Source organism: Lissotriton vulgaris, chromosome 3_1 (assembly GCF_964263255.1).
Source record: "Lissotriton vulgaris chromosome 3_1, aLisVul1.2, whole genome shotgun sequence".
Lineage (NCBI taxonomy): Eukaryota > Metazoa > Chordata > Amphibia > Caudata > Salamandridae > Lissotriton > Lissotriton vulgaris.
Window position 1 is genome coordinate 2,012,053,046 of NC_141689.1, and position 26,436 is coordinate 2,012,079,481.

The 26,436-nt window shown below is 44.9% G+C and overlaps 1 protein-coding gene across 1 annotated transcript in view; it reads right to left on the reverse strand.

Moving 5' to 3' along the window:
- Positions 1 to 237: 237 nt before the first annotated feature.
- Positions 238 to 26,436, reverse strand: part of ENPP6 (ectonucleotide pyrophosphatase/phosphodiesterase 6) — a 335,439-nt gene continuing 309,240 nt past the window's right edge. Inside the window, exons 7-8 of the mRNA XM_086962479.1 lie at positions 14,418 to 14,544; positions 238 to 3,143 (exon numbers count right to left, since the gene is read on the reverse strand). Of these exons, the coding sequence (XP_086818605.1) occupies positions 2,929 to 3,143; positions 14,418 to 14,544 (342 nt within the window). The 3' untranslated portion in view covers positions 238 to 2,928. The remainder of the gene's footprint in view (positions 3,144 to 14,417; positions 14,545 to 26,436) is intronic.

The following is a 26,436-nucleotide window of genomic DNA, read 5'->3' on the forward strand; positions in this document are numbered from 1 at the left end:
AAATGCTAAGTAATATACAATATACATTAGTTACATAAGAGTGTCCTCCCCATGTGCTGCCATGTAATCCCATTCAAGCCTAGTGGCTTGATAGAAGTAGTGTCAACTATTACAGACAAGCTCCAATCCACTGCCAGGAACCTGAATGCAGGGCTTCAGAGGACATCTCTTTAGAGGAAACTGGTTTAGAGGAAAAATCAGTAAGGTTGACTGCATGAACAAAACAGAAAACATAGATTTTATTTTTTAAACAATTTTTATTTAAAACTTAAGGTATGATAGACACAAACAGCCAGCCACTTGAACTAACAAAGACAATACATGTACTATCAAAAGATCAGTGACATCCCCGGTTGAAAGTGTTTTATATCGCTACGCCACTGGCCATATAAATAAAACAAGACAGTTGACACTCTTTTTAAAATGTTGAATATGTTTTTCATTTTTTCCACATCTTTTTCCATTTCATTTGCAAAACTAGCTGACATGATGTACAGATTGCAACAGGCAAATTCTGTGTGGCCTGAAGGAAAGAATGCAGGCTGAAGAGGTATCCAATATTCTTTTATATGGGTTCCCAAAGTTCTTTTAACGCAAAAATGTATTTTATTTTTGAAAGTACCAAATAAAATCCCAGCCTTGATACATCACCATCCAGTTCATGAGAATCTTGCCTAAAACAGTTACATAATCAAAGAAACGTAGAAAGATTCCAGGAATTTCATGTAGGGGTAGAATTATCAAGACCACCACTGCAAAGTGACCCAAAGTGGCTCAAAGTCATGAAAAAGTATTTTGTTGCCAGCGCAAAACATTTGTTTGAGTTGGAAAGTTGCCCTTTTTTGTAGCGCAAATAGACATTTGTGTTATATTGTATCAAGAGGGTGTTCCATGTCTGTTACTTGGGCATTCCAGCCATAGCACCCATGGTTTTAAATGCAAAGTTAGATCTACAGCCATAGCCAGACCTGGCATCCTGAGAAAGGCGCAAAGTCCCCCCCCAAAAAATAACTTGAGTTCAGACTTGCAGACTCCAATTTAATCCGCATACAAGTACAAAAGCTGAACCTGGTGGGATTCTCAAACCCAGCTTTCTGGAATCAAGAGTTCTCTAATCTTAGAGTTCCAATTACTACAGTGGAATATCCTCTACTATGATGCGTTTTAGGCTGTCGTAATGCTAGGTTTAATTGTAGGAACATCAGTGATCCTGCGGGAAGCAGGAGGCAGCAACTGGGAAAGTCTTAGAAACCCACAAAGATGTAATTTTGTGGTTGTTCCTCCAGAGTCACAACTTGCAAGCACTTAACTGTAATGGAAACACTAGATTAAGAGTAGAAATGGAAGTGAAAAGGCCAACTGTCCCCCTAATTTCAGAGGATGTCATGGAAAAAATGTTAATCACAGATTTCAAATGTGGTCAAAAAAAGTTAAAACTACAAATGTACGTTTCTAGTAAGCATTTGCAAAGGTTTCTTTCTCTGCTACTTTGTGAAATTCTCAAAACTTTGCAATATTCATAACCTCTCTCATCAACCTCTGGTTTTTAATTTAGAAAATGCATCTTCAAAGTTCTCCACCCGTGGTATTTTTCACCACCCCGTCTTTCCAGTGCATGCATTGGTGCTTCTGAGCGCTGCCCCTGCTTCTGGGAGGAAAAGGAATGTTTTTCACATTTGGTGGTCCTTCTCACACACCCTGATCTCTTTGATGGATCTGTCCATTTGTTTATATACCTGTGATGCAGCTGCAACCCGAGGATCTCTTATTTGAAGCTGGAGACCAAAGTTTTGGAAACTCTGCTTCGACCCTTTGGTAATTTACGTTTGGTAGTAGCTATGCCGGATGTTGACAAGCCTGCCCAAACAATGTGCATGGGTTAACAGGGTATGCCAGTAGCACACCGTAGACAGACTAGCATAATATAGGCACAACAGGGCCATTGCCTTTTGAGAATGTATGGCTGGAATATCCAGAATGTTCATGCCTCCTTCCTTGCTGAGCCACTGGTATCCTGAGACCTGATATTTTGCCTCACTGTGACCTCAGATGTCCACACAAATGTCAGACTCTATCTTAGTTTCTCATTAACTGTGTCAACAGTCGTCTTAGTGATTATCAGATAATGAATGACATATCTGATTGGTTGGGTATTCTACTTTTCCCAACCTTCTTGTTTACAATTTGTTTTTTAAAGCAATATACATTTAATTTAAGATACGATATGATCACAGTGTTGATGCGAGTTGTATTTTACTCTTATTTATTTTGAAGGTTTCAATTGGAAAATATTGTCATTGTTTTACCACTAATATTTTTAAGAAGTGGTGTTTTGATACTTTCCTGATGTACAACTGCTCAATAAAAATTACATCAGAAAAACTTTGCAATGTTAGTTACCTTCGCAATGTTAGTGAACTTCACAAAGTTTGAATTTATTTAAATAAACTGAGGAGGTTGAATGGAGACAAAATCAGCAAAAAATACTTTAGAGGGAAAGTTCTATTGCAGAAAAATATTCGAGGATATCTATCCTGTAAAAACCATTTTGGAAACTCCAGAAAATTCATTCAACTCTGAAAACAAAGTTTAAAACTTTGTAGTGTCCTAATATCTCCTAAACCTACTCCTGTGCGCTACGCATGTAGACAATCCACAGGAGCAATTATACAGGAGTAGGCATAGTCCTGCAAATCGATTGTTTTAAACGCATGGTTTCCTTGTGTATACGGTAGACTCTTTTGAAAATGTAAAAATTTACCTTAATCTTAGAAAATAACCTCTGATGAGCAGATTACTGTATTTGTTCTGAGTCCTCTGGAATCTGCCCCATGTATACTGCCATCATGTGTTTATTCAATTATCCAGACATCTCAGTTTATTGCAAACAGGGACAGACATTGGTTTGTGACTGACAGTACAAATTAGTTATGTCAACAAGAAAGAAAGAACTACTGCCAGTAAACAGCTGCTTAGCTGGGCGGATGGTGCCAACCCTGCCAGGTTTGGTTGCATTTTAAGCATGCATTCCACCCTGGACCAGGAGCCGTTGTTCGATTGTGGCTTCGTCCCAGTGACATTACACATGATGTTGTAAACATCCACTGATCGGATTGGAGCAGCTCTAAAGTTTGATTTGAAATCTGAAAAAAATTAAAACAAAAAGTAGTGAGCTATAAGTAACAAAACATGCAAAATTGATAGAATTAATAGAATTAGCGTCCTGCCACTTTTATTACTTCTATTTTTTTTACTATTTGAAACAGTTGCCATTAATGGCAGACATCTCTTAGCCCTTTGGTCTGTACTGTACTCAAGAAGCAAATGCCACACCAGAAAGACTCCCATCCCAAGGTGATTTTAAAAAGAACAAAAAACATGAGTAGCCATATTTTATGAGAGGACTTGTACTGCTTAAGTTTACATAACATCTAAATGGTTGCAGCTCTCAATCACAGATGATCTGCATGATGAGGTGCTAGATGCGAGCTCTTGAGGCGGAAAGCCGAGAGCGAGGGAAACTCCTGAAAGTTGATTTTAAAAACTGTATTTTGTGATTTACTTGTGTTTTAAAAGCTATTTTGCACTTTGCTCACCTGATTGCTCTGTGTAACTGCTCAGCCGAGTGAGGCGCTGAAGCAGCCAGCAGGCAACCGCCGCGACCTCCCGGGCTCCGCCCACCGAGTTAGGCCACGCCCCCTTTTCCTTATCTGGGCGCGCTCTGGTGACAGCGCTGATTAGATGCGAGCTCTTGAGGCGGAAAGCCGAGAGCGAGGGAAACTCCTGAAAGTTGATTTTAAAAACTGTATTTTGTGATTTACTTGTGTTTTAAAAGCTATTTTGCACTTTGCTCACCTGATTGCTCTGTGTAACTGCTCAGCCGAGTGAGGCGCTGAAGCAGCCAGCAGGCAACCGCCGCGACCTCCCGGGCTCCGCCCACCGAGTTAGGCCACGCCCCCTTTTCCTTATCTGGGCGCACTCTGGTGACAGCGCTGATTAGATGCGAGCTCTTGAGGCGGAAAGCCGAGAGCGAGGGAAACTCCTGAAAGTTGATTTTAAAAACTGTATTTTGTGATTTACTTGTGTTTTAAAAGCTATTTTGCACTTTGCTCACCTGATTGCTCTGTGTAACTGCTCAGCCGAGTGAGGCGCTGAAGCAGCCAGCAGGCAACCGCCGCGACCTCCCGGGCTCCGCCCACCGAGTTAGGCCACGCCCCCTTTTCCTTATCTGGGCGCGCTCTGGTGACAGCGCTGATTAGATGCGAGCTCTTGAGGCGGAAAGCCGAGAGCGAGGGAAACTCCTGAAAGTTGATTTTAAAAACTGTATTTTGTGATTTACTTGTGTTTTAAAAGCTATTTTGCACTTTGCTCACCTGATTGCTCTGTGTAACTGCTCAGCCGAGTGAGGCGCTGAAGCAGCCAGCAGGCAACCGCCGCGACCTCCCGGGCTCCGCCTACCGAGTTAGGCCACGCCCCCTTTTCCTTATCTGGGCGCGCTCTGGTGACAGCGCTGATTAGATGCGAGCTCTTGAGGCGGAAAGCCGAGAGCGAGGGAAACTCCTGAAAGTTGATTTTAAAAACTGTATTTTGTGATTTACTTGTGTTTTAAAAGCTATTTTGCACTTTGCTCACCTGATTGCTCTGTGTAACTGCTCAGCCGAGTGAGGCGCTGAAGCAGCCAGCAGGCAACCGCCGCGACCTCCCGGGCTCCGCCCACCGAGTTAGGCCACGCCCCCTTTTCCTTATCTGGGCGCGCTCTGGTGACAGCGCTGATTAGATGCAAGCTCTTGAGGCGGAAAGCCGAGAGCGAGGGAAACTCCTGAAAGTTGATTTTAAAAACTGTATTTTGTGATTTACTTGTGTTTTAAAAGCTATTTTGCACTTTGCTCACCTGATTGCTCTGTGTAACTGCTCAGCCGAGTGAGGCGCTGAAGCAGCCAGCAGGCAACCGCCGCGACCTCCCGGGCTCCGCCCACCGAGTTTGGCCACGCCCTTCTTTTCGGATATTTGAGAATGTGCTGTTTCCGGAGGCGCAGCGGACGGGCGCAGCGGGCGCGCCGGCGGTGCGCCGAAGGCGCCCCAAAGGCAAGCCCGTATGCGCCCGTCCGCGACCTGACGGGACCAGGGGCCACAATCCTTGGTTCACCGACCTCCCAGGGCAGGCCATATAGCTCGGCAGCCCTACATAGTATAGGAAGAAAGGTCGCTGCTCAGTGCATGCATATATATGCTCCCACAGAACTTCCCCTCAGCTGTCCAGACTGTAAACATCCCTTCCGGAATAACCCTATGGTCACTGTTCCTAAATACTGTATGTATGCACTGAATTGCCGATCACTGCCCAAGCACTGTACACAAATCGCCATGCTGCTTGAGGAGCACAAGCCAGACGTGCTCTTTTTAACAGAGACATGGCTTACGGCCCAATCGGAGCCCGATATTGTTACAGCCTTACCGGCTAGTTATCACATTTGTAGGCTCGACAGATCAGAAGGGAGAGGGGGTGGGTTGGCCATTATCATAAAGGACCAGTACCACTGCCGCACTACAACATCTACCATCCCTGGCTGTGAGAGTCTGGAATTCTGTATAGAGTTTAACGCCAACCACTCCTTCTCTGGTACACTGATCTATCGCCCCCCTGAGTCTGCTAAACTATTCCTTCGAGCACTACCAGAGATCGTAGCAAAAAGATCCCTATCGGCGGCTAGCTACACAGTATTGGGAGATCTCAATCTGCACTTTAACTCGCCGTCCGACTGTTCTGCGAAAGAGTTAGTTGATGACCTCGAAGCCCTTCAACTGACCCAGCTGGTTACATCCCCAACCCACGAAAAAGGGAACCTTCTCGATCCTATTTTTAGCAATAGTATGGATTTAATAACTGCCCAACCTATCCCCCCCTTATGGTCTGACCACTACCTGGTGCCGTTTACCTGGTCCACCCATAAAGCCCCCCAATTATCCCCCCAAATCTCGCTGAGAAGAAACTGGAAAAAACTCCCCGGCGACCTTTGGAGGCGTGAGCTAGACGCTACCCGTCCGCCATCCTGCTCAGACCCCAATCTGGCATATGGAAACTATGTTAGCTGGATTACTAATTCTTTAGACTCTCTCTTGCATCTTTGCAAATCGTCCTCTAAGCGAGTGCAGACATCAGCTCCTTGGTTTTCTGACTCGCTGAGAGAGCTAAAACGTCAATGTAGGCAACATGAGAGAGCCTGGCGCGTAGACTTTCTTCCAGAAAAGAAGGCAGCTTATAGAGAGACAATCAAAAGCTATAAAGAAGGGATTAAGGCAGCCCAGGCAACTTATTATTCCGGCAAAATCTTGGAAGCCAGATCAAAGCCTAAAGAAATTTTTAACATAGTAAAGCAATGCACGAGTGCCCCCACTGCTCCCCCTTTACCCAAGACTAAGGAGCAATGCAATGAACTGGCGGATTTTTTTCATGACAAAGTGCTGAACATATATTCCACCTTTCCAGCCATGGCTCTGAATCATGAGGCATCCGACCTATCCAACTCGGAAAATCCTCCCTGTTTAGACCTACCTACTATTGAGCCGACTCTGGATCACTTCCCTCTCCTGGATCTTGTCACCTTAGAGAAAGTGGCTCGCCAGGTCAAGTCGGGATCCCCTCGAGACCCAGCCCCCCCAGAAATCCTGATGCAGGCAGGTGATGCCATCCTCCCTGTAGTCATGGAACTGCTAAATTCATCTCTGTCCACTTGCACAGTGCCCACTGCCTGGAAGCAAGCCTCGGTGCAGGCGCTTTTAAAAAAAACCAATTTGGACCCTGACGACCACTCCAACTATCGCCCCATCTCACTGCTTCCATGGACTGGTAAGGTGCTGGAAAAACACATAAATGCCTTCCTGGTTCAGTTTTTGGAGAGTCACTCCCTACTGCACACCTCCCAGACAGGCTTCAGACCTGGCCACGGGACTGAAACCGCCTTGCTAGCAGTGACCGAAGAGTCTCGAAGGATACTAGATCAGGGGGGATCAGTGGCAGTGATCCTCCTTGATCTGAGTGCTGCCTTCGATACGGTCAGCCATATCACTCTGCTGAACCGTCTCCAGAACATCGGAGTTTCGGGAAACGCACTAAGGTGGTTTAGGTCCTTTCTGGCTGATAGATCCTTCCAGATCTTTGATGGTAACACAACATCTACCATCAAGCCTCTTAGCTGTGGAGTTCCGCAGGGCTCATCGCTGAGCCCTGTATTGTTTAACGCCTATATGAAACCGCTAGCTGGGGTAGTAGAACCGTACGGCATTAAAATCGTGTCGTACGCTGACGATACCCAGCTGGTGGTTTCACTGGCCCAGGAGAACGGTGGGCAAGCCTCGGCCGGCCTGATGGAATGCCTGGAGAGCGTGAGGGAGTGGATGACCAACTCCTCCCTCAAACTGAATGGTGGGAAAACTGAACTCATGCTCTTAGGCCCAGCCTCACCACTATCTTTCTCTTCCTTATGGCCTGCTGGTCTAGGGGCACCTCCTACCCCTAAGGACAGTGTCAAGAGTTTGGGAGTCTGGTTGGACCATAAACTCTCCTTTTCCACTCAGGCCACTAAGTTGTCTGCCACCTGTTTTGGCCTTTTAAGAACACTGAGGAAGGTCCTTTCACTTTTACCTCTAGATGCCAAGAAGGTGGCAGTGCAAGGCCTTATTCAGTCCCGCTTAGACTCAAATAACGCCCTATATCTGGGGGCGCCTGAGATGACTCTGCGAAAGCTACAGGTGGTACAAAATTGTGCAGCACGTACCATACTCCAAATCCCACGGTCACAGTCCGCCAGACAGGGACTGAAAAGCCTACATTGGTTACCGGTGAGACAGAGAGTGGCTTTTAAGGCTCTGTGTATCACACATCGAGCTTTTTGGAAGACTGGATCAGCAATCAACACCAGCCTTGTTACCCCTTACCACCCTAACAGGAACCTCCAATCTTCCGGTGCTTTTCTGGCAGTGGTACCCAGAGTAAGGAGAGCTAGGTCGGGGGGCAGGATGTTCTCACTGAACGCCGCCAAGCTGTGGAATGCACTCCCTTTTGATCTTCGATCCACACCCGACCTACTCCCTTTTCGCAGGAAACTGAAAACCATACTATTTAGGAAGCCCTTTTAGTTCCTCCTGTGTTCCGTCTCGTCTCTGTCTAAACTCAGCGCTTGGACGCCCCTGGGCAGCAACCGCGCTTAATAAATCGATAATAATAATAATAATAATAATAAGGTCAAATTAAAACAATTCAAAAGGTAAGTGCCGAACTATTAGCTTTGCCAATGCTTGTTTGCATTGGGACTTCTGTGCACTTTCTTTTATTTTTAATTTACGGTTCCAAATTTGTCATTGGACGTGTTGGAATGACACTATAAAAGGAAATTGCTGCTGGGAAGCAACAGACGAGCAGTGTGTGTGCTGGTAGGCGTCTGGGGCCCTAGCGTAAAGAGAAAAGAAATTTAAACAAGCACTGGTGAAGCTTCGGTTTCTCCTATGTGATGAATAAAGAGCTGTTTTCATTAATCATCCTCCAGGAGAAGGAAAGAGCTCTTTAACAGATAACACAGGAGTGGAGAGGATGTGGGGCTGACTCAAGAGCTGGGGATCCCGGTTCGAGTCTCGATGACGCCATGCAACATCTTGTGATTCTATGCAAATCACTTAGACTCTCCAGGTGCTAAATTTATAAAATTATGCTGCAATAGTAAAAGGCACAACTTTATGAAAATACAGTTCCACCAAAGTGGATGGTAACAGTATTTCGGTGGTGGGAAACTGATAAGAGAAGCAAACGAGAAACGAGCACTGGTAAATGCAGGAAAATATGCGACAGCCAATAGAAATGGAGGAAGGGTAAGTGGCATGCACAGGAACCAACGAGAAGCCAGGAAAAAGGCGGCAGGATGTACGTCCCTTTTAAGTTTACATTAAAAACAATACATTTCTCAAGAACAGTGCAAGCGCTGTGCAGGCAAAATCTAGAAATGGATAGCGAGACAGGGTGGCAACAGACAAAAAATATAGAGAAATTCAATAGATAATTGCGAATATCCTACCATCCTGTGTTGCCACACGTTTCCCTGTACATGTGTGAGCTTATTAACCAAAATAGGAAAGACCTAAGAATGCAAGTGTGGAAAGTGCAAAAATATATTGGATTTGGGCGGACGTTTGTGATGTGCGTGTTAGTGGTATTTGGGCCAAGAGTTGGCTGCCGCCCAGGGAAACCTACAAACCCCAGATGTCTCTGAAAACTAGATACCTGTAGGGAGTCCAGGGTGTCCTAGCCTGTATGGATGCCATCTGTTTTTTTTTACCCAGAATGCCTTACAAACATCAAAATTTGGTCCCAAAAATATAATTTACCTGTTTTCTAAGAAAAGTTTCAGAATTTGTGGGAAAAATCTCGCCACCGTGCATTTGCACACTTCAGTTGATGAAAACAGTACATCACTTCTGATGGACCTATTGCATTAGACAGGAAAAAGGATAAAATGTGACCATGTGAAGTTCCTGTAGAATCAAGATGATGTTCACATGGTCAAAAATGTGGCTTATTCTTGTCTTGTGCAATAAGCTCAACTATACAGTTGGGATATTGCTTTTATTGGGAGAAGTGTGGAACCATAGGATGAAAGGACATTTGCTGGACGTTCTGGAATTTCCGTCACATAAAAGTGAAGAAATTGTGCTTATTTACCCTTAACGTTGACCTTTGTATGGCATTCAGGGTAATACAATATGCTGGAATTCACATAAGACATCAATGATTCGGCTGGAGCTCTAGTTTTTAGAAAGGTTGGGGATTGGTAGGTTTCCCTGGTTGCCAACAGTCTACAGGCACAAACACTGCAGTCACTGCCAATGGAATATTCCCCCATCAAAAACATCTCCCAATGCCTGACGGATAGTGCCCTGCCTAGGTTCATTGGTGATAACCAACACATGCTTGGTACCTCTATAGGCAAATGCTGGTCAAGCCTTGGCAGAGTATATTACTGTTGGAGGAAGACTGATAGTAATCAACCAGTTTTGGGGAAAAAACTGTTGAAAATGCCATGCTCAGCACATTGTCCTGGCCAGCCAGTTTGAACCGGTCTGGTACCTTAGTGATAGAAACCCTAGCATGCGTAGATGTTGAAAATACATGGATATGGTATATTTCCATAGAGTTTTGGGATGATACCGTTGATTAAAAGATGGGTAAACTTTGCTTTCAGTTGCTTTCCACATCTCTCAAACTTCCCGAAATCATAGAAACCGTCCATGTCTGGAACATCCACACTCAGGAGACCCAGACAAACAAATACGGGGGTCAAGCAGATATATGTTCCTGTATGAGAGAAACTAGAGGAAGTTACCATGTTTTGGAAAACATTGGTACAATTGTGGCAAACGTAATGTTCAGCACACTCTTCTGGCCAGGCACTCAGAGTGAGGAAGGTCCACCTTACATCAATACATTGCTTAGATTGTACAGAATTAGAAAATACAGAGGTTTTATACCTTCCATATAGTCCTGAATTTGATATAATCAATGAGCAATGCGTCGTATACGAGGATTCTATCACAGTTTAGTACTCTGAGCTAATATTCCAAATTTGAAAGCGCAAACACAATTCTCTAGGGAAATCTACATATATTTGGGGTTGTCTGACTACAGGCTTTCAGGGCAGCATTTCCTGGATCTATAATACTGGATTCATGTGTGTTCATTTGATAAATGCAACACAAGATCTCCGAGGCTGTAAAGAGATATTGATGTGGGGGTTGCACCAACACAAGCCCAAAATGTGCCAAATAAAATCATGTAGTTTATATTGGTGCACAAAGAGACTAAAAAGGTTCATGCATTTCAACAGCATTATGCTCTTTTTAAAAAAAAAATTTATTTTATTTTTCTAAATAAAGCTCTAGCACAGTGGTGTGTAAACACCAGTAGAGTGATATGGGTGATCTTTACCTAGACCCTATTCGGGTCATCTTCAAGAAATGCCGTTGATACATAGTTTTGTCTAACGATCTCATCATCGAATATTTCACACTTGACCCAAACTCTACAAATCATCCCAAAATGGATGAGTTCCCACCATTTTAAACAACTCACAAAATCGGAGTCTGGCTTTCCTACTACCTCTCCTGCAGCTGAAGTCCTTTCTGCATGTCCTGTGCCAATCAAAACTTACTGCTAGTTAATAACGCTCCCACCAGTACCTTTATGGTGCTTACATGACCTTCAAGCCCCACGGTGATGGGATTCCCTCAACTCACAGTCAGGCACATATGTGGCCGCCTGTTGGACCACAAAAATAGAAAGAAACTTCTTGGTTCCTGAGACCTCCAGGAAGCAGCACCACCAGCCCTCTTAGATGCCAGACCTTGCTCTTCCCATCAGCTTGCTTCTCTTTACGTCACCATCAAGAAAGTCCATTCCCTGTTTTGCTGTGCCAAGATCAAGAGCCCAAGAAAAGAACATGCCCCTCGGCAGGGAGGGTAAAGTCTCCTGCAATTGCTCTCAGTGATGAAAAAGCCTTACTCTGGTAAACTGGGTACCTGGGGCTACCTGTGGGTGGTGGTCACTCAGTAGTGAGGATGAACTGAGCATCACTTCATTTTGTAATGGAAGCTGTGTACCCGATAAGCTGCCCCATCCAAGTGCTTACCCCATCTCAGTAACAGTTGTCTGAGGGGACATGCCAAATTCAATTCAAATAACTATTACAATAGTATTATTAAAGTTCTTTTCCCTCACACGACTGCAACCTGCCTATCTGCTGGCCTAATGGCTAGAGCGTCGACTTCAAAGGTGAGGACCCGAGTTCGAATCTTCGCAGTGATGCTCAACATCTTGTGAATCTGAGCAAATCACTTAATCTCCATGTGCCTAACAAAATGAATGTGTCCATCTGCAGTGCAACTGGTGCTCATGTAAAGCGCTCTGATACCTTTGGGTTGAGTTTGCCCTATATAAAACAAAAAAGGATCAGTTTGTGCAGTTTTCAATTCTCAAATGATGTTCTATTTAAATTGCACAGCTTTCCATGAGCACCAGTTAAGGACACATTCATTTATGGTACGCATGGGGAAATAAGTGATTTGCCCAGAATCACAGGATGTTGAGCCGATGCCAAGACACTAACCTTGTTGCCCAAATCGGAAGCCGGCATCTTTGGCCATTACACCATATCCTCTCCTCACATTCATGGTTAGTAGTTGGTTCTGTTTTAGGTGGTGCTAACATGAGAAATGGGCTGGTGCAAACTGTCTTCTGACGAGAGCCCCAGCACTTATTTCTTTTTTTTGACCTCTGAATGGAAGCAATCTCATCAGGACCACATGGCGAGTTAGGCAATCCGCCTGTAAATATTAGCAGCCTGAACCCATATGGTGATACAAAGCTCCCAAAGACCGTTGTGACCCCTTGGCTTCCCTTGTTTCAACCTGTGCCCTCCATGGCAACGGACAGACTCATGTATTTATTACATGAGCATCCATGCATTTTTGTCCTCCCTGGTGGAAGAGGGAGATTTGAAGGTGGTCGGCATGAATGAATGAATAGTAAAAGGTAGTACTGTGGATGTTTTAAAAAGAGAGTGGAAGGTTCCAAATCCTTAAATCGGCTGAAAGGGAACAGAGTAATTAACATAATTAAGAAAAGCTGTGGGACGGTCTGTGGTAGGGATAAGAGACAATGGCGATATGCAAATCAGCTCTGACCCTGTTGCCCCATGGGAACAGTCCAGTCTGAACTACAAAAGCCATGTCCTTCCCAGAACGGAATCAAGCATCCGAGGACCGGACCGGTTTCGAGGTAACACCTCTCATCAGCCCGGCTAGCTTGACTCCAAGTGGTGTGGAGTGCCTGGGACCCACGTCTGGGCATCCCCAGCGCACTTAGGGCGGCAAGTGCAAAAACAACAAGTGATGGACCGAATGTGGATCAATGTCACACATTCCCCCAGTCAAAAGATCTGGGCCCAAATCCATCGTTTTTTTGCACTCCACACCACCCTGGGTTAGACAATGGCGATATGCAAATCAGCTCTGACCCTGTTGCCCCATGGGAACAGTCCAGTCCGAACTACAAAAGCCATGTCCTTCCCAGAACGGAATCAAGCATCCGAGGACCGGACCGGTTTCGAGGTAACACCTCTCATCAGCCCGGCTAGCTTGACTCCAAGTGGTGTGGAGTGCCTGGGACCCACGTCTGGGCATCCCCAGCGCACTTAGGGCGGCAATTGCAAAAACAACAAGTGATGGACCGAATGTGGATCAATGTCACACATTCCCCCAGTCAAAAGATCTGGGCCCAAATCCATCGTTTTTTTGCACTCCACAGCACCCTGGGTTAGACAATGGCGATATGCAAATCAGCTCTGACCCTGTTGCCCCATGGGAACAGTCCAGTCCGAACTACAAAAGCCATGTCCTTCCCATAACGGAATCAAGCATCCGAGGACCGGACCGGTTTCGAGGTAACACCTCTCATCAGCCCGGCTAGCTTGACTCCAAGTGGTGTGGAGTGCCTGGGACCCACGTCTGGGCATCCCCAGCGCACTTAGGGCGGCAATTGCAAAAACAACAAGTGATGGACCGAATGTGGATCAATGTCACACATTCCCCCAGTCAAAAGATCTGGGCCCAAATCCATCGTTGGATAAGGAGCAGTTGGAGTTGAAGGATCCATATTAAGAGTTGACACCAAAACAAAATCTGTGGTTGTCTAATGCTTAACGAAGAGGCAGACATTAGTGATCAATGAAAAAGAAGAATAGGACAATGGTTGAGTCCCAAAACAAGGTGTGATAGAAATAAGGGCCGGATTTAGAAATTGGCAGATTGGATATCAGTCAAATTTGTGATGGATTAACCTATCTGCCTTATCACAAGTGCATTATATCCTGTGGCACTTGTAATAAGACAGACAGAACGTCTGCCAAGTTTGTAACAGGTACTAAGAGGAAGGGGTCCCAGTGTGAACAGGGAACATATAAAACATTTTCACAAGAATTAATCCAAAGCAGTTGTTGGGATCCACAAAGTTTTATTCACTATGGGATCAGGTATAATTAATACACATATCATAGCAATAGTCAACTGTATTAAAGGTCATACAGTGCCCCAGGAAGGAGAGAAGGGGTGATAGTGTGGAGGTAGGGGAGTGATAGGATTATGTGACAGTAAAATCAGCAATTCGAAACAATTTTCATGCCATAACTTGTATAGCAAAGGTGCCATAATAAAATGGCGACACTATTTTCATGAAGGCATTCAACACAATGTACAATATATATACAGATATTAGCATGTGTGGTTGGCTACTTGTTTGAAGTAATTTTGCCTGAAAACAAATTTCCATGATTTTTAATAAGAAAATATTATTAACATGATATAAGTGAGTTTATTACCTGGCCCATAAGCTATGAAGAAGCCTCTCATCGCCATGAGTTCATTATCATACCCGTGCCAACCATGCTGCCATGCCTCATATTTTCCATTTGTTCCGTTGTTCCAGAAGGGTAGAAGTTTTTTACTCTGGAAGTGCAAAGATGTTTTGTTACATTGTGCTGCATCCTATGAAATGTTTGATACTATGCAATGTGTAACCTGTGTGGAAACTAGTAAGATTAGAAGCAAAGGAAAATTCTTCTTAGCACCCCTCTTCCCCCACAACGCTGCCAAACAATTCGATGCTGTCTAGTTTTAATTTCCCTTCATGCTTCTTTTAGCCCATTTCCTGTCCCATTCACTCCGCTAGACTCCAGCAAACATCGTTGGATAATGCTAGCAGGACACTTGAAAGAATCAATTTTTCCACTCTGCAGGGGTTGTTCGAAAGAGTAAGGGGTTGGTATTACTTGCAGATAATCTATTCTTAAGACACAGGCCATGCTTGTTCACCGTAGAAACCCCAAAATGATAACTGCCAGCATTAAAGTGACCTAAAACATGACATCAGGATACATTCTCATTTAATTCAAAACCTATTTTCCTACCCATCACTAAAGCCCTAACTTACAACACTTTTCAATCAATCCATTCCCGAAAAATAACCCTTTCCTTTAGCGGGAGAGGAATGACACTCATTAACCTCCATCGAATCAGAATTCTAACACCTCAAGGGCTGTCGGCACCACCACAAATCTCTAATGATGGTCTATTCCAAGCACCTATATGGCGTCCCAGTTATGCTAATTTTAAACTTGACAAAATACCATGTTCAGTGTGTTGTCTATCACAGGCAAAATAGACATCAATTGTCCGTGAAGGCCACATACCATGTTTCCAATTACAGTGTGTACAAAAATAACACTTACATATTTTATTGGTGTGGAGGAATTTGACTCCACAGATTTCCCCAGGGTTACATAAAAACTCCACCAGATTCCGTGGAGGTCCGCCAAAAGGCAGCAATAAGCAAGTCGCTCTGCTCCGCTTTGATCTAGTACCTGTAGTCGGTTACACACTAAAGAATTATTGTTCCAACAGCACCATACAGTGCACCAGAGAGCCCAGCTCATCAAGTTGATTTTGCTGCTGCTCAAGTAAATTTTCTACTCTAGAAGCAACCTTCTAACTGACAAAAGTCGGACCACTCACCTTAGAAAAATCCTGCCAGGTTTCCATATAGCAACTGGAAATCGCGCTAAGGACCCCAAATCTATCTCGTTCTTGCCAACTTACCGTTCTAGAGCCATACACAAGAAAAAACTCTGCCACGCGTCAATTGGTGGCATTTAGCCAGAATTCTGCATTACAAGATTAACGCAAAGTTGCCAAAATGCTGCCAATTCCGTGAGTGGAACAGACTATTCTGCCCACCTCTAGATACATTTATCTCAAAAAATCATAACATTTTTTTGTAAATTGAACAAAAATATCCCATTAAGATTGTCCCCATATATTTGCTGAAAATGTATGACGCCCTTGGTAACTGCTTCCTCGACCTGCATCTACCTTGTCCTAACCTGTTCTTATTTGCAGCCTCATGTCATTGTTTCGCTGTAACAAAAAACAAAGAGGGTGAAAATAGGGCTCAGATATTTAGCAAATGTTTCCTTTTATTGATCTTTGCCCACTGGTAATTCTATTGACAAACACGTCATAAATCCAAGTTACAGAGCAGTAGATTTTGCTACAAAGCCAGGGCTGTCAATAATTATCGTGGAGTCGCATTGAAGGAGCTCAACTAGATATTGAATTGAACTATTTCCCAATTTGCTAAGTGGCCATAATATCAAAACACTAAACTAGACTGTGGTCCTGATTACAAGTTTAGTTTCACCGCCTTGAAAAGGGCGGTGAAATGGCAACTCAATATATGCTTAGCCAGCATATTCCTCATGTTTCAAGACTGCTGGCCCAGCGGAATCCTTGATCCTGACGGTGCCGGCAGTCTCTTAGAGGTTGGACAGCCACAGTTGTAATACTGCGGGCGGTCTCGCAGTGCGGTGGTCGTCGGACCATCACCACGGATTCAGTGGTCCTACAGACCACCAATCCCGTAATCAGGCCCTGAACCTAAAATGTTAAAGAATCAATGTAATTAGGAGGATCTGACAACATTTCTTATTCTGTTGAGACATCAACATACGCCAGGGATGTTGCCAATAAAGAAATCAGTATAGAAGCCGAAATAACATTGTTTGCTCCAACATATAAATCAGACACAAATTAGTTGTTTTTCCCAGCAGGATTTTCATGAATATATTTGGTATAAGATCAGTGGTAATTGTGATTGAAAAGTAATGGTATATTTGATGTATCAATGCGAATCTGTCAACAAAACAAACATGAAGAAGAATGGCCTGTATATATAAAATTAATGCCCGAGTTATTAAGGTGTAAAATAAATATGTTTATATCAACTGGGATCAAAAGCTAATAGTATATAAAATGTGAAGATTTCCTTTTACAAGAACATTTAAAAGAATGTTAGGATATATGAATTTTGTGAATCTTGTGTGGTTAATGAAAAAACCTTACTCAAATCTATATACACTTTTATTTAATGGAGCCCACAGAATAGGGTTCTGAGAAATTGGTTTAAATGTAAATGGAAAACTGCAGAAAACAGTTGACATAGAATTCTTGACTGTATCAATTCAATTAATTCCTGATTATTAAACTTTACATAACTCATTTTTCTCCTGTAAGTAATTCCAAGTGTAGCAGGGTGCAATGCTCTCAAGATATTCCTAAAATACAAGTCAGCCATTAGCTCCTCAGTGGCCTTTCTCATTTTAAGTCAGCCGTTCATCAAATTCCTGACACGTTGCTTTTCCATCATATCCATAGCTTTTCGCATAAGAATAAATGCCATCTCAATCACATAAGAGGAAGTATGAAACTCCATCTGGCGCATCACTGTAATAACTAGAAAAGACGATTCTTATAATCTTCAGCTGAGGCAGAGCCCATCTTCCATTACTATCAACATTTTCTTTAACGCGGCGGAGCCAGCCTCCATTACTGGAGGACACTGGGCTCCTCGCCGCTTGCAGTTCCACTGTCCACATCTAGCCTCCACCTCCTCCCCACTCCAATAGGGAAAGCTCTACTGGACAGCCAGTACTCTGGCAGAGCACTCAGATACCACCTGACCAGCAGGGCTGGAGCTGGGGACTGTGGGGAAGATTCAGCCTTGGAACCAGAGCATTTTCAAAATGGTGGCTCACTTTGTTAGGGGTGTTGGCACTGAATTTTTGCCCACGACTGCAGCAGTGAATTTTGCTGGGTTGTTACCCCTGCCTGCCCACTTCACTTGGGAGTCTGCAAGTGCATCGGGCCCAGTGACTTCACCCTTAGCTGTTCAAAAGTGCTGGTGCGTGGTGCTAGTCGCCCGTTCTTTGCCCACAGTTGGGATGGTGGCCCACACTGATTGCAGTGGCTGTAAGGGCCTTGCATCCCTGTTTTACAAAGTCCTTTTGGTGCACCCCCACACCTCTTGGACATGGAGGTTAGTAGTGTTGGAGGCACCTGGGTCCTGGGGACGGCCACAACGACGGTGGGGGCCCAGCCAGTTCATTATCTTTCTGGGGCCCATTGGCTGTGGGAGCACAAGGGGGTACTGACGCCCGTATTGATGCAGAATGCCATCCTCATCGAATTGCTCTTGGCCCAGGGGTGACTTACTAGTGATGGCTCTTTGCCTGCTGCACTTTGAGTGGAGGCTCCTGCTGAACATCTGATCACTCTCTTTCTGCGCAATTAGGAGCATGTTTTGGGTACTGCTGGCCACTCACATCAACAGGGGATTGCACAGGGAACTGTACTGGCTGCCTGGATTTCAGGGATGTGGGGTCCACCTAGAGTGGTCCTTGGGAGGCGCATTTCTTGCCCGAACCTTGGATGTTTGGCTGACTGGCCACACTTGTAAATTCTGGTGCCCACATTGAGAGGTTTACTGCCTTGTTTGTGGGCCTTTGATGCCCTCTTGACCCACAATGGCATGGGAGGAACAGCCTATAGAGGTTGTGTCACCGCCTTTGGTGCATTTAGTTGGACTTGCAGATAAGTAGTGGCATGCAGTTGCCCTGATTTCCAGCACTCCTTGGGCCCTCATTGGAGTGACCATGGGGTGCACACAGGGATCCAAGGATGATGCAACCATGTGTGCCGAGCAGTTGCTCAAGCAGGGCACTGGCGAGGGGGGGGGGGGGGGGGGGTGGTTTGGGACGAGCTTGATATACATGGATGACAAGTCAGAGAAGCTTTTAGAGAATGTTTGGAAGGTGGTGCTAGGCCCTTATTCAAGAGGATTCATGCAAGGTCTCGGAGAGGGTCGCTACCCTAGAGAGCACGGTGCAGACTGACACCAGCTTTTCAAGCTGCGAATCATCACATCGCGGCTCTTGAAACGGAGCATGCTTGCTCGCTTGGATGTACAGGAGGGGTGGGCCCTTTACAATAACAGCCACATTGTGGACTGTTGGCTTAACTGGAGGCTTGGTTCCAGGAGGTGGTGGCCCCAGAAAGCCTCTCCAGGTTCTCTGCCTTGGAGTGTGTACACAGGGTGCCAGCGGAGATACCTCACCCTGGTGCACCATGCTTCCTGCATTCCCGGGATAGGGACCATCTCCTGTAACAGGCCCACATGCATGGCCCCTTTGCTGTAGACAATGTCAGGGCATTTCTGTACCCTAAATTTACCCTCCAGGTTCAGACAGAGGCATTTATTCCTTGTGGTGAAGAAAAGCTACACGACCTGGATCTGCTCTACGCTTATGTTCCCTGCTTGACTACGAGTTAAGACTGCAGATAAAGTACTTTTTTTCATGGACCCGTCTGTGGCATGGGACTGGATCGAACTCTCTGACAAGAGTACTGTGCAACCGACCCGACTAAAATGCATGTGGCACTAGAGCAGTCGAGGGTGGTTGAGATTGCTGTCTCTCTGGGTGCTGGCGAGGAATCCTCTCAGCACCCGTCCCTGGAATGTCACACCTATGCACCTGTGGTGTACTGTTTGGACATGATGGTTGTATGTCTTAGTCCATGGGGAACGTTGGGGGATGTTTTGCTTATTGTATTGGGGTTTTTTTTGCATTTCTATTTCCATTTTTCTTGGTGACAGTGCATATGAGGCTGTGGAGTTGTGTGTTTGGCACAGTGGTGCACTTCTAGTTTTATGGGGGGCCGAAGACTGTCGTGTCCCTGTGTGTCCCTTCTCTCTCTTGGGCCCCTACGCATGACAAAACAAGTTAAGATGCTCACATGGGACGTGCAGGCCTTTCTTTCCTCTCTACGCGTTATAATGTACTGTCTTATTTGAAACATAGAGAAGTGCACATTGTGTTCCTCCAGGCGCCCCATCTTACAGATGTTGAGAGTCAAGCCCTTTGGAGACATTGGCGGGGTCAACTCTATGCTACTTCTTACTTGAGTTTTTCATGGGGCGCTCTTATTTGGATCAGACCTGGGGTGCCCTTGCGGTTGCACAGAATAGTTACTGACCTAGAGGGTCACTATTTCTTGGTATTGTGATGCCTGTATGGTAGGGATCTTGCACTATTGAATATTTATGCTCTGAATGTGGACCAGCAGTTGTTCCCTGCCTGGATTGGCCCCTCTGTTGTTACTAATGGTCCCCTATTGGAGAGTAGCGATTTTAACTGTGTAGTGGATAAGAGTTTGGATAGGCTACACCCAATCCTGCGTGGAGCGCGCCAGCGGGCAGACTGGAGGAGGACATCCAATGCTGGGCCGGACAGTGGGATCTAGTAGACTGTTGGTGAATGAAGCATAGTGTATACCGCTCTGGCTGACACGATCTCTAGGTTTGGCGGGATAGACTCCATATGTGTAGGGCCCTCTACTTCAGGCTGGTGGGGGTTGGAATATTTAGCAAAGACATTCTCTGACATTCTCCTGTATTGAGTATTTTTCAGTAGTCCTCAACTAGACCTAGTGTACCTACCTAGCGCTTCGATCCTGCTCTGCTTGATGATCAGGCCTTTTAGGTCTTGCTGGGTGTGCGCATTTCACAATCCTGGCAAGTCAATGCTTGCTCAGCCTCGTCAGTGGGGGTGGAATGGGAGGCCATTAAGTCGGTGATCCAGGGAAATTTAATTTCCAGTAAAGTGTGGGTATGAACCCAACTGCTTTTGGCTGTCCAGCTGCAGGAAGTCGTGTTGAATGGTCTGCCCTGTGGGCTGTAGGGGACTCCGGATGGGAGGGACTGACTGATGGAGGAGCAGGAAAAGCTGTTTGAGCTGGATGGGCACCTACCACGCTTTGATCATAAAGCTTATGTACCCAGGACCCACACCTGAGAGAGCTTAATCGGGCACGGTGCTTGCATTGCTATTACAGGATGACAGTGGTGGCCACACGATTCTCAAACTGCATTACCACTCAAGACAAGATGTTTCTTCAACATTATCAGGATCTGTATTCCTGATGTGCTGAGTGTAGTGAGGTGGATATGCTGAATTATATTTCAGATGCTTCCCCAGTATCACTGCGGTAGTGGATCAACTGGGTGTGGATGTTACAGAACAAGAGGTATGGAGGCAATTAATGAAATGGCAAGGGGTAAGGTGCCTGGCTTCGATGCCTTACAGATAGAGTTCTTCACTGCATATTCTTCAGACTTTGCGACTAGTCTTGTGGCCTTCTTCAATGATACTCGGAAGTGTAGTTTGCTTCTGCCTCATTGCTGGAGGGCCCTATTGTGTTGATTCGGAAGAAGGATAAATACATTCTCCTTCTTGATTCTTACCACCCCCTTTCAATACTCAATGCAGATTACACGATTTTGAGGAAGATATTAGCGACCTGTTTGCTCCCACATGAACTCCCTGGTTCAACCTGACCAGACTAGCTTTAGCCCAACGCTTAGTACTATGCCTAATATTCGTAATTTGTTCCTGGCCTTAGAATGACGCGAACAAATGCTGATAAAGGTGCTGGTCATTTTGGTGGATACAAGGAATTTGACTTGCTCCGTTGTGAGTTTCTCTAGGCTACCCTCTTTGGCAATGGTTTGGGATTATCCTTTGTCCTTTACACGAGCCCCTACTCGGATCCCTACTGGTTCCCATATCTCAGAGGCCTTTGCCGTAGAATGGAGCATCTGTCAGGGTTGCCCCTAAACATCGCTGCTGTTGCATTGGCCATGGAACCATTTGCATGCACGGTCTGCTGGGGCCTTCATTACCACAGGGTATACCTTACATATGATTGAACATATCTTTCTCTGAATGCAGATGATATGTTGCTGTATTTGAGAGGAGAAGACATTTTCGGTGTTTTTGACTTTGGTGATTACTCAGGACAGCAAGTCAACTGGGTTAAATCGTGTGTCTATCCCAGACGGGCTGATAAGCCTGAGCATCACAGTGGGAGCATCATAGTGTTCGTAGCTGGTGGTGGCCGTCTACCACTCGCAGGAATTGCACGAGGAGGATTTCCCCTGGGCAAGTGCTGGGCTGCGGTGTTGAGTTGCCGTCTGAACCACATTGCCATTGTCTGTGGTGGTCTTGAAGATTATTATTCTGCCCAGTCTCCTTTATTTGTTTGTGGCCCTTCCGCTGAACCTGCCTCAATTTTTTTTTGGGGGGGGAGGGAATGGATGGCTTGTTACTGTCACAATACTGGGGCACATTATGTCGCTGTGTAGCACTTTTGGAAACTGCACTTGTCAGTGACAGAGGGGGGCCTGGTGGCACCCGACCTCGAGTTGTATTATTTGGCAGCCCTATCCGTGGGATGTCGTGCATACCCATGAGGGTAGCTCTCCATCAAAGATCTGTTAAGTGGTATCCTGTTGAAACCAACGCCTTCCTCCAGGGTGAGGGCTTCGAATTTCCCGATTAGGATGGCATGTTATTTATGCAGCGGGCTCATATCTAATAAACCTGAGAACTCCCCCTTCTGGTGGCTCGATGCTGGGGGTGCGCGGCGGTGGGGGTCTGGACTCTGAGTGGCCAGCAGTCAGGAATGTTGTCCTGGGAGATCTTTTCACAGGAGGCGACTTGTGACCTATTTTGGATCTCTAGGAGCCATATGACCTCCTGGTGGGTCATTTTGTACTTCATGGCGCCTTCATTTGCAAAATACCTGAGTGGTGGTGCTCTGGTGTTTTGAGGAGCCTCTGGAACATTAGGATTTATGCCTTCTTTTCCTTTTTATGGGGCAGACGAAGGTGTTCACGTTACTCTATAGGGCCTTGCTGGAGAGGGCGTGGGCAGCTCTCACAGCCTTGCAATGGGCGGAGGACTTGAGGGTGCTTAAAAACTACTTGTCATGGAGGATTGTCCTAGATTCTGAGCCTTAAGTGTCAAGTTCAAGTTGAAGTTTATTAATGATTCGGAGCTCCGAGGAGGACAACACAAAACTATTTAATTCAGGTTAAAACAAAAGAAAATATTTCCTCAAAATCATTCAAAAGAGTTCATATAATTAATTTAAGCAATACCAATATTAACCTTGCTAAGCCAGTGTTCATACTAAAATTAGTATGTATTTAAAAAAGTAAAAAATTTGACAACAGAACGAAATTAGGGCGCTCAAACAATAACTGCAGTGCTTCCGAGGAAGATCATAACGACAATTTAAAAAACACAGGTCTCAAGCATTTACGGCGATGCAATATAGGGGCAGAACAAACAAATAAAAAGTGTGTTTCTGATCTTGAACACCATTCTGACAAAAATTAAGATTTCAGAAGTTCCATACCATTTTGATGTTAAACAATTTAGAGGCATAATATCCAATCGCGATAGTGTCCAAAAACGTCTAACCCAATGGGGCATATTCCAGGTCACGTTGGGTTGGACTTTTTTCATTATAATGGCATCTTTTATCCTGTGGTTGCCCCTTTTCTTACCACAAGCCTCGTTGTCCAAGCAAAAAACTTAAACACAGCTAGGCGTTTTTAAGTAAGCCTTTAGATGGAAGGTGGGAAGAGAAAGCACTGAACAAGTTGATCTATGGCATATTTGTAATTCCTGTAGAATTACGTTTTTTTCTTTCGCCACAAGAATTTCCTTTCTCATTTAGTACCTTAAAGTATGAAGAAGAGAAAGGGAAAACTAGCCTTCTAGGAAATGGTTTAATGAAATCACAGGAAGAGAGAGTGAAAGCTATCACAGAGGTACCCCTTTCCTAAAGGTAAACAGGAGATGAGGGCTTTTCTGGGCCTTTTTGGGGTACTTCCCCACCGGACAATACCTGCCAAACCTTGGACCTAGGCACTTTTAATCTCCAATTCCAGCCTTAGGGCTGCTACTGATGCTGAATTATTGCAAGAAATACATCTTCTGAGAATCTGCCTCTCTACTTTATTCCACAAGCCTCTTCTAAAAATAGCTATGAACACCACTGCATACAATAGAGTAGTGGGGACTTTGGTCCGATAACTGGATAGATCACAGAAGTGTCTTCTACCATTAGCCTTATAAAATGTTCCCAGTCCCTAAGCCTGGGACTGAGCCTTACACATGTTATTTGAAATATGACAAATATAACTCAGATTGCTGAGCATAATTTTCCCCCAAAAAATAAATGTCTTGACCACTTACAACTTTTGGGAGCCCAACTATCAAGGAAAGTTAGCATATTTAGCATTTGTTTTTACTGTGGAAGCAGAGAATGTAGCTTTCAGAGGAGTTCATTTTCTGATAGTGTGCGTCAGCCTAGTCTTGCAATGGCCCTCATCTGCTATTAAGACCTTTAGGGGTAGGAGCAAAGATCACTATGTCATCTGTATACAGAAGGCATGAAATTGTCCGTCCCCCATTATAACGTGATAAACCCATAGTTTGTGAGAGGGAAACAGGCAAGTCTGAGATCTATCGAGAGAAAAGCAGCAGAGCGAGGAGACACCTCTGCTTTAAACCATTTTTCTTTGAGATTGCCCTCAATCACCACCTAATAAGGCTTGGCACCATGTGGTAGAAATGCCCACTTCAAATGTATTTAATTCTTCTATTTACACCGGGCCTCTGTGACTCCCTGGCACATACATTCCATGTCCGCTGCCGTGACCACGGATTGTCCTCCGTATGCTGCGGAGGACACTGGCTTCTTCCACATGATCAGGTCCTACCTGCTTTTGCTACCTTACTGGGTGGTGGTCCTCCAGGTGGTGCGGGGGGCCATGGACAGAGACTTCACACTTAGTCCCCAATAGTGTTTTTCGGCTGACATGAGCGAACGGCAGCTAGTAAAACTATTGACATGCTTGTGGACTTGGCTTTGATCCTTGCCTGCAGACAACTGCCTATGAGCTGGAAATCTGTCCGGGGGTCCATATGTGTACAGGTGGTGGTTAGTATTAGTGAAATGAGTGGACTGTGAGAGAGAAGCAACTTATAGGATGAGGCTAGGGAAGAGAGGAGGGGGCAGATTCTACCCACTTAGGATGCTATATTGCTGGCACGCCCTCATGTGGACTGCAGGGGGCTTATTGTTTAAGAAGAGCACCTTTCAAGCATACCTACACCCGCCACCGAGTCGCGGCCTCAAGCATAAATTCGGTAGACTCCAATTAAACCCTCTTGGTTTTTCTGTATCCTTGCTATGTTTGCCTCTTCTGCTATGGATCCAATGTTTGTTGGGACAGGTTTTATTAGGTGGGAATGTAGCGCTGTGACTGCTGTTATGCATGATTTCTAATTTTGGGGACCTCCATGCTCTTCAAACCCTACTTCCTAATTAGATGTGATTTTACTGTTAATAAGGACTGCTGTACTTTTTTTATTTTTGTTTTGCTCTATGCCTTGCCTGCTTGCATTTGTTTTAATGTATCACGGTTTGTCCTGTAGAATTCAAATGCTTATATAAATATATATTTTTTTTAAACATTCTCTTTAACACATTAACCCACCATCTCACCAAACTAGCATCCATAAAATATGCTTTACAAGAGGTACCTGTTCTCTGGGTTGAACAGAACTCCACCCTCTGTTTTTTCTCAATCCAGCTCTTAGCATTCCCTGACAAATAATCTGCCCAAATATGTTTACTAAACTAAATACCAGGCAAATCCCTCCTAATTCTCACAATACCATCTGAATCACCCAATGGTTGATTATACCACACCATTCAACCTCTCATAACTGTCAGGCCAGACATAAAAAGCAAACGCTAGCCACCATCTCCCTGTTGTAGCCACAGCGAGATGAGCTTTTGCCTCAGATTATTAACAGGACTTGGAGGAAGAAGTTAGGGTATAGTTGGCAAAATGTTGATTGCGATGAGGAAAAATGGTCTGGTCACTCTTCTGATATGCAAGAGACCTTTACATAAACCTTAAGATTGTAATATAAATCTATAAGACCTTCTGTTGGGTGATTGTGTCGACGCGACCAAAAAGGAGCACCATTTCTGGAAGTAGCGAGAAGAATACTGGGGATACATAACTGAAGTGAAAGGGAAGGCAAACAGGTTGGCAACTGTCTTTTGGCAGCTCTGTTTGGTCCCCATAGCCGGACACACTATATCACACCTGTATCTCTGCTTGTGAGTTTATACAGGAATAGCACTGGCTTTCCCTTCAAAAAATGTCCACAGTATTTAGAAATGGGTCTAGTTCAAGGCAGATGGCACACGGACCTTACATCAAGTCTCACATCAGTTTTATAGGGTTCAAACATTACTTATGCAGGCATGGTTATACTGGATCTTGACTTTAGTCATGTCAAGTCAATAGTCAAGTCAATAAATTTATATAGCGCACTACATACCCAGAGGGTCTCAAGGCGCTTGAAGAAGGGTGGGGAATTATTTGTCAAATATCCACGTTTTAAGTTGCTTTCTGAATGCTAGGTGGTTCTGAGTAAGGCGAAGGTGAGTGGGAAGTGAGTTCCAGGTTTTAGCTGGCAGGTAGGAGAAGGATCTACCTCCCATGGTGGTTTTGTTGATGCGAGGTACAGTGGCAAGGGCTTGGTTGGAGGATCGTAGCTGGCGGGAGGGGGTTTA